Source organism: Empidonax traillii, unplaced genomic scaffold (genome assembly GCF_003031625.1).
Source record: "Empidonax traillii isolate 1590-97213 ecotype Southwest subspecies unplaced genomic scaffold, ASM303162v1 scaffold451:size1465578, whole genome shotgun sequence".
NCBI classification, from domain to species: domain Eukaryota; kingdom Metazoa; phylum Chordata; class Aves; order Passeriformes; family Tyrannidae; genus Empidonax; species Empidonax traillii.
In genome coordinates, this window is record NW_020955644.1 from 816,843 (window position 1) to 825,519 (window position 8,677).

The window sequence follows — 8,677 nt, forward strand, 5'->3', positions numbered from 1 at the left end:
GCCTCAACACAGCTTCATGGTGAACTCTGCAAAAATAACCTTTACTGAGAAAACTTGGGGGTTTTTCTCCACGTTGCATAATCTTGCCTGGCTGCTGGAGATACAGTTGTAGCTTCATAATCAGCATCCACTTAGAGTTAAGTTACACCCACCTTGTTTTTTCTTGCTATTTCTTCTCTCTGTAAGTCCTCTCCCAGTTCACAGCAGCAGCCTCTACTGAAACACAACTTCTCCTCCTCTCTGCAGAGGTGCCTTCTCAGAAGTTTTCCTAGTGAAGCAGAAAAGCACTGGCAAGCTCTTTGCTCTGAAATGCATCAAGAAGTCTCCCCTCACCAGGGACAGCAGCTTGGAGAACGAAATAGCAGTGCTGAAAAAGTGAGTAGCCTTGTAGTGTAAAGTATAACAAATGTCCTTTCCCAAGATCACAGGATATTTAGGGTTGGAAGGGACCTCATGAAAGGACTGGTAGGGGCATCAATGGTCCTCTGCCACTCAGGGGAAGGGAGACCAGCCACAAAACACCCCAGTGGACTTTCACTGGTGATTAAAACAGGATGACTGATGGGTTTTCCACTTTGAAAGCCACCTCTGTCCTCGCCAGGTTCGTTTCTGACCCACCTGTATCTTTGCAGAATAAAGCACGAAAACATCGTGACTTTAGAAGATATTTATGAGAGCACAACCCACTTCTACCTGGTCATGCAGCTGTAAGTATGAGCAGAGCCACTTCTTTGCGGGCCACACACGAACAAGAGTGGCAGGACCAGGGTGATGAATCGTATTTCCCACTGGAGCCCCTCACAGGGACCATCCAAACCCCCCTCACTGCGAGGGGTTCCAGGTTGGAATCAACCTGGACACTTCTCCTGCTGGCTTGGCCCGCCCTCATTTTAGCAGCAAGTTTTCTAAACCACGATTTGGAGCTATTTATGCAAATTAATTCATCACAGTTTAGCAGGGCAGAGACAGAAGTATTTCTAATTAAAGCTGTGAGGGGTTTCTAGAAATGAATATGGGCACCGTGTCAGCGGCAGAGAAACTGCTGTGAGCACCCAAATCTGAGCAAATTTAGCTAAAGGAAGCAAAAAAGCCATATAGACTTGTGTAGTGGAGCCTGAAGGTAGGGCTGGATGCCTCTGGCTCAGTCCTACCAGGACTTGCCTCATAACCTTGCCTAAAATCCCCTGGTTCACCAGCACTCCTTACTAGACCATCCATCAGCTCAAGCCTCACCAAAACTGCTGCCCAAGGAACAGTTCTGCTGTAGGTGGAGTTGTGAAGGGTCCAGAAAGTCAGCCTGCCCAACACAAAAGCATAACTCACTTTGGTTAAATTCTTTTTTCTTCCAGTCGTTTTCTTTCTAAATTGCCCTTTCCACAGGGTGTCTGGGGGAGAGCTGTTCGATCGAATTTTGGAGAGAGGTGTTTACACCGAGAAAGATGCAAGCCTGGTGATCCACCAGGTGCTGACAGCAGTGAAGTACCTGCACGAGAATGGAATCGTCCACCGAGACCTGAAGGTGAGACCTGGCCCTCAGCAGCACCTCCTGGAGCTGCCCTGGCTGCCAACTCTACCTGCTCTGCCCCAGGACTCCCTGCTCTCCCTTGCCATTTTCCTGCCACAGATTCCAACCTCTGGCCACTCTTTCGCAGCCTGAAAACCTTCTTTACCTGACTCCCGAAGAGAACTCCAAAATCATGATCACGGATTTCGGCTTGTCCAAAATGGAGCAGAACGGCATCATGTCCACGGCCTGTGGGACTCCAGGATATGTGGGTAAGCCAAGGATCAGGAATGGGCTTGTGCTGGTGGATTGTCTGGGGGAAAAAGGTTGTGCATGAACAGTACATTGCCTAGAAGAAAGGGGGGGGGGGGAAGAAAAAAAAAGCATAATTACGTGAATAACAACACGCTGCTCGCAAACACCCTGCATGGAACACGTGAAGACTGGGCTAAAAGTGAGCGCAGAGACTGAAAAATCTCAGCATGCTTAAAAATGCAAAGAAAAGGATAATCTTAAGAGCTCTATATTTATGGAGATACTGTAAAAATAATTTAAATGCAGTGGGGTTCTGTTAAGTGCCCAGCAGACTGCACTGCCTGGATCCACAGCCCCAGGGTGCAGGCAGAGCTTGTCCACGGTTCTTTCTACGTAATGGCATAAAATAGATACAAACAGCACAGACCAATTTAGCCGGTAAATGCTGCTGTTAGCAGCTGATCTCTGCACTGGCACCTCAGAGGCCAAGTGTACCAGGAACTCCTGCTTTTCCCAGTACTGGAGAGTCCATTGTTGCTCAGAATTCCCGTGTGGTTTTGCTGTTCCGCAGCCCCCGAGGTCCTGGCCCAGAAGCCCTACAGCAAAGCCGTGGACTGCTGGTCCATTGGAGTCATCACTTACATCCTGTGAGTAGCAGCAAGCAGCATCCCACTTGTTTTTCCATGAGTTTCCCCAGCTCCTCACTGCTCGCCCGCCTCTGTGGAGCAGCAGCGTGAGCGGGGGCGATGCCAGACCTCCCATTCCTGTGTGGAGCACAGGTTCACCAGGCACTGCAATGAAAGCCATGTGGGTAATCAAGTACAGGAGTGGAGATGAAAAGAATCACATTTTCTCCATAATGTGCCTCATCCTATGCTTTGTGTTTTTTTGGTTTTTTGTTTTTTTTTTCCAGTTGCCTACAAATACCATTCAATCTCCCCTGGTACTTTTTGTTTCGTTTCCTCCCACACCACTCAGCTCTGTACCAGCTGTGGCTTTGTCCTCTCACTGCTGCAGAGAAGTTTTTAACTCTTTTCTGCAGCTTTACTGATACACTCAGCAGTGAGGGACAGGTGGATGGATAGAGCAGCCTCCTCTGTCACTCCTCACTCGTGTCGCTGGAGGAGCCTGTGCTGATGGGGGTGGTGGCACTGAGGGATCACTGCCTTTCTGCTCTGTTCCAGGCTCTGTGGGTATCCCCCTTTCTATGAAGAGACTGAATCCAAACTGTTTGAAAAGATCAAGGAAGGCTACTACGAGTTTGAGTCTCCGTTTTGGGACGATATCTCTGAGTCAGGTAAAGCTCTGGCACTGGGAATCTCCGTGTTCCTTCCCACAGACTTCAATCCCAAACCCTGTGACCATGAGCCTGCACTAGCCAAGCCCCCACTCACCCCCCAAAACACCCTGGGTTTGACTTAGGAAGGGTGGGGAAGGATGAAGCGATGAACTGAGTCACCCTGACTTTCACAAGTGGATTAGTGAGCTCCAAGTGAGCTTAGATTTCCCGTGGGAGTGTTTAAGGCCAGAAGAAATCCTTCCCTGTGAGGGTGGGGAGGCCCTGGCACAGGTTGCTCAGAGAAGCTGTGGCTGCCCCATCCCTGGAAGTGTCCAAGGCCAGGTGGGACGGGGCTTGGAGCAACGTGGGCCAGTGGAAGGTGTCTCTGCCTGTGGCAGGGGATGGAATTAGGTGATCCTTAAGGTCCCTTCCAACCCAAAACATTCTATGATTCTGTAACAAGAGAAACTCCAGGGAGTTTTCCCATTTTTTTCTTTTTTTTTTCCCCCCTTGCTTTCCTTCCCAAGTGTCAGCCACCACTGGGTCCTTTCCCCAGACCAGCCTGCTCATGGAGCTCACTTGTGCACAGCTCACTACCTCCAGCATCTTCACAGCATATTTTAAACATCGATCTTTTAGACACACAAACAAAACTAGCAGGGGGTTTGTTAGGATTTAATAACAAACTCTGCAATCCTTCCTGCTTAAAAAAAAAAAAAAAAAAAAAAAAGGAAAGGAAAAAAAAATGGTACTGATGTAAGTGCTCTTTAGGGCAACTCCTAAATCCACAAAGTTTACTGTTTATGGTTTTTACAGTTATTTTTCCTAGCTGAATAGTTCAACTCAATTCACATAATCCGAGTGTCTGGTACAACCCCAGTTAATATTTTTTTCATCTGGAGCCCTTCACTACAAACATCTCCCTTTAATGGAGTTATCATAGAATTGTTAAGGTCAGAAAAGACCTCTAAGATCATCAAATCCAACCTTGGACCAAATTCCCACCATGCCCACTAAACCACATTGCAAAGTGCCCCATCTACTCATTTTCTGAACACTTCCAGGGATGGTGACTCTACCATTTCCCTGCACAGCCTGTTCCAATACTGACCACTCTCTCGGTGAAGAATTCTTTTCCTTATATCCAACCTGAACCTCCCCTGGTGCGACAAACCCCTTCTCCTCAGGGCTGACCTCTGTGACGTTTACCCACCACATCTCCCACGTCCCATTAGGAACACGCCTTGGAAGAAGGGCAAAATAACCTTTTCCCTCCGCTTTTTTCTCCCAAACAGCCAAGGATTTCATCAGACATTTGCTGGAGAAGAACCCAGCTGTGAGATTTACCTGTGAAGAAGCCCTGAGGCACCCATGGTGAGTGGATCCACCAGCCCCTGCGTCCCTCTCCACGTGCTCCACGGAAGCTGAGAACAGGGGTGTCTCCCCACCCCCACTATTAACGTCACCATCTGCCTCCACATGGCCCTGGGTGTTCCTTTTTTTGTGTGTGCAAAGAAAGAAAATGATGAATAATTAAAAGATGCGATTTGTGCATATTTGCCTCCGTAAACAGCGGCAAAGACGAAATCCCACCCTGAGCTCTTCCAGGCTTTGAAGTGTGTGTTTGCATTGCATTTCTGTTGCTGTTTTTCCTTTGGGTTTAATTATTGCTGATTGAACGTACAAAGCAGTGAGTTGCTTCCAGAGTGTGGAATGCCTTACAAATGCCATCTGCCTACGAGCCCGTTTTCTTCTCTCCCCATCTGCAGGATTAATGGAAATACAGCCCTTCACCGTGACATCTACCCATCTGTCAGTGCTCAGATTCAGAAAAACTTTGCAAAGAGCAAATGGAGGGTAAGTCATTGCTGCTGGGAGCCCAGAGCCATTTCCCTAACAAACCCCAGTTGCTGTTGTGCAGCAATAAGCAAGGCTTCAGCTTTGTGGGTAAGCACCCAAGAAATGGGATGCTCCACAACTGTATCCTCCAGATTTTAAATTGTGTGCAGTTCTTGTTTATTGGGTGTTTGGAGCAGTACTTTCTGCTGCAAAAAGCCCTGGTGGGTTCACCACAAACATTCATGCTGTAGTGGCCTCACCGAGAAAGCAAAGGGGAGGGGGAAAGGATCATAAAATCATAGAATGGCTTTGGTTGGAGGGGAACTTAAAAGTCATCTTGTTCCACCCCCTGCCATGGGCAGGGACACCTTCCACCAGCCCAGGTTGCTCCAAGCCCCGTCCAACCTGGCCTTGGACATTTCCAAGGATGGGGCAGCCACAGCTTCTCTGGGTAACCTGTGCCAGGGCCTCCCCACCCTCACAGGGAGGAATTTCTTCCCAATATCTAACCTAAATTCACCCTCTTTCAGTCTGAACCCATTACTCCTTGTCCCCTCACTTATTGCCTTTGTACCGAGGGAGTGAAATTGGTGCTCCATCAGCAGATCCTTTTGGGAGCTTAATTCAGCTTTCCCTCCTTTCAGCCTTGAAGATAAATTGGTACTTCAGTTTACATCAAGAGTTTTAGCCAATTTAGCTGGAGAGAGGGATGCCACAGGCACCATGTGCACGACAGCATTTTAAACAGCTACGTTCACAATTCAGCTCCGGTCTCCATTTCACACTGCGGGGTAATTTACAGCTGTTCCCCCACCCTCCTCGTGTGGAAGCAGTTGTAAACTCCAAAAGCATCAGCAGTTTGTGGGAAAAAACCGTGGTGCTTATGCACATCCCACTCGCCACAGCGCTGACCCCACCCGGTGCTGCGCAATCATCACCTCGGGGTGGACAATCTGCCTGTCTCTCCCAGCCTGGCACCACCAGGGGCTCACCAGGGTGGTTTTGTCTCCTTCCCCCAGCAAGCCTTCAACGCTGCAGCCGTCGTGCACCACATGAAGAAGCTCCACATGAACGGCCACGCGGCGGCCGAGAGCCCCAGCCCCGCCATGCCGGCCCCGCGGTCCTCCCCGCCCAGCACGCCCTTGGTGGCCACCCAGCCAGCAGCTCCAGGTGAAGCCAAGGACACACCACTGCCTCAGGTCCCCACGCAGGGCTGTGCAAACCCTCCCACTCAGCCGGAGGAAGGCAAGGGAGAGGGAGAAGAGGAGCTGGAAAGCCCCCCGGAGAAGGGAGCGCTGCCCGAGGGCAGCAGCCTCGTCCTGCCCGACAACAACCACAGCCCTCCCAGCAGGACCTCCTGTGGCTGCAGCCCAGCCTGCGTGGGGCACGAGAAGACAAAGGCATCCTTCTGCTCCGAGCCAGTGCTGCTTAAGAAACCTTCCAAGTCCCAGTAGGTATCCAAGCCCTTGGACAGAACTTCCAACAGGTTAGACGGGAATAACGACCCCTCTTGGAAGGGGTCGCCTGGCACGTGGGTTGCCAGGTGGAGGTGGAAAGGGAGGGACAAGCAAATGCTTTGGCTGGCTGGAAGCTGTGCCCAGCCTTCTGTGTGTGTATGAGCACGGGGTAAAAGGCAGGTGCCAGGGCTGTGGGGCACAGCTCGCTCTGAGCCAAGGCTCTGCTGCCTCCCACCACGGACTGGAGCACATTTGTCCTCCAGAAACCGAAATGCCCAGTGATTAAAGCTGCTGGTGCCACTTACTGGGCTGGTGCTGAGTGACCAGACCCTGCAGTGACTCCACTCTTTGCTGCTGGCACCGATGTCCTGTATATTAACAACACAATTTCAATTCCCCTCCAGAACGATTGTAAATGTTGCTGTTTCTCTCTTTTCTCCTTTCTGTTCCAATTGTTCCATTCCCAACCAGTCATTTCAAAACAGAAGTCCTTGTTCCAATGAAGACCAGTAAACACTCCTCTCACTGTGGCACTGGGCAAACTGGAGTTTGTTTGATCATGTGATGGAGGCAGCTGCTGGGCTCTCCACATCACCAGTGGTAAGTGCTCTGCAATCCAATCACCCGCTGCTTTTAATTAATCCCATTAGGGCATGAAAAAGGGAAAGGCACAAATAGCAAAGTGGTTGTACATGAAATCAGTGAACTCACTGGGGGTATTTTTTTGCAACAGAAAAAGCCTTTCTCTAAAGCACCTTTCAAGGAATGAATCATCTCTCAGCTTCCATTAAGGCCAGTCCAGTGACTCTGAATCCAACTCCTGCATTACAACAGGGTTGCCCAGGAACGTGGCAGAGGAAGCCAAGCATGGGCTTGTCATATCAAACTCTACAATTATTCCAAGCTACTCACTGGGAAACACACTGATCCAAACAGCTCTGGCAGCTGGGATCAGGGTTTTTCAGCTGTGACTGTGAGCAAAGGGCTGATAAGAGGCTGCTGGTCCAGGGCTGGGCACAGGCAGCATGTCTCTGTGGCCTAAAAGGCCATTCCCTTTCCCAGATTTGGTCCAGGCAGGTCTAAGTGTCTTTGTCAGCAGAGAGCAGAGCATAGAAATGCTCGATTTGTAAGCGAGCAGCGTAAAATAATGAACGTTTCATCCTGTTTGACCATAGCTTGGATAAATTCTGTTATCACATTGTATGTGAGCAGTAAGAAGCACTGCTATTAGATCCTGCACTAAAGAACGTTCCCCAAAGGTGAGCACCTGCTGGCAGAGCTCTCCTCGAAAGCTACATCAAGGGAGCTCCCCCTTCTCATCTCCTGTGACAGTCTCTGCTGATGAGATCGTGTGAACAGGACTGCAAGGTACAAAGGATTAACAGCAGAGACAAATGCATGTCAGATCCACTAGAGGCTCCAAGAAGGTTCATTCCAGTGATCAGTCGTGTAACAACCCTTTATAACTAAGCACACAAAGGGATCTAAGCTGCTCCTCACCCCTGTGCTACTGCTCATTAACAGCACGTTCTGCAGGCAGCAGTCTAGTGAAACAAAGTTCAATCCTCAACTGAGATTCTCTCTCTCTCTCTCTTGCAGAAACAGAAGGGCTGTTTTACTCTTTTCTGCACTTCAAAGCCAGACATCACCAGTGCAAGCAAGAAAGGAGGCTGTGTCCCACCAGCAGCTCTCACAGAGCAGTGACCAGCTGGGGACAGCAGCACATGAGTCCCAGGAATCCATCACTGCAGTGACCTCGGGGTGTTTCTGGATCATTAAGAGCTGGGAGAAGGCAGAGGAAAGGCTGAGGGTCCTGCTGGCATATCCAGTGTATATTATCCATATGGCATCGCTCACGCTACAGGCTTTTGTTTTCCTGTTTAGTTGTCCAAGGCAGAAGTGCACTGCACAACACCAACCCTCCAAACCAAAGCCATGCAGAGCTTTACCCAGTGGCAGGTCAGTTATTTTTACAGTCTCCACCCTCTCCACTCCTTGGGGTTTGGTTAATCCCAGGCTTTGGCACTCTGGAGTTCAGCATCCCCCAACCCCGTCAGGCTGCTCAGCTCCCACCGCAGCTACAAAAGGAGAGACAACCTGCTAGAAACCTCCACGTGTCTGATCATAACACAGCAAGGTCTGAACCCCCTGCTTCTGAGCCTGTAATTGCACAATAAATACTTGCTTAATAAAGCTGAGTTTTGTTTTGTAAAGTGCCTCTTGGTTGTTCATAGAAACCTGATGTGGAAACGGTCAGTCGAGTCCCTCCTAAAGCATTCCCTGGGTATCCACAGACCTGCTCCCACTGGTGTCTTCTGGCAAAGTGTTACAACACGGGCAGAT

General features: G+C 49.7%; 1 protein-coding gene across 4 annotated transcripts in view; it reads left to right on the top strand.

Moving 5' to 3' along the window:
- The window catches only part of CAMK1G (calcium/calmodulin dependent protein kinase IG), a 19,671-nt gene extending 11,124 nt beyond the window's left edge, over positions 1 to 8,547 (top strand). For all 4 annotated transcript variants that reach the window (XM_027895223.1, XM_027895226.1, XM_027895222.1 and 1 more), the window contains 11 exons: positions 247 to 375; positions 633 to 707; positions 1,381 to 1,519; positions 1,653 to 1,776; positions 2,331 to 2,406; positions 2,944 to 3,056; positions 4,334 to 4,412; positions 4,808 to 4,895; positions 5,897 to 6,327; positions 6,806 to 6,934; positions 7,934 to 8,547. In XM_027895223.1, the coding sequence (XP_027751024.1) occupies positions 247 to 375; positions 633 to 707; positions 1,381 to 1,519; positions 1,653 to 1,776; positions 2,331 to 2,406; positions 2,944 to 3,056; positions 4,334 to 4,412; positions 4,808 to 4,895; positions 5,897 to 6,327; positions 6,806 to 6,899 (1,348 nt within the window). In that variant the 3' untranslated portion in view covers positions 6,900 to 6,934; positions 7,934 to 8,547. The remainder of the gene's footprint in view (positions 1 to 246; positions 376 to 632; positions 708 to 1,380; positions 1,520 to 1,652; positions 1,777 to 2,330; positions 2,407 to 2,943; positions 3,057 to 4,333; positions 4,413 to 4,807; positions 4,896 to 5,896; positions 6,328 to 6,805; positions 6,935 to 7,933) is intronic.
- Positions 8,548 to 8,677: the final 130 nt, after the last annotated feature.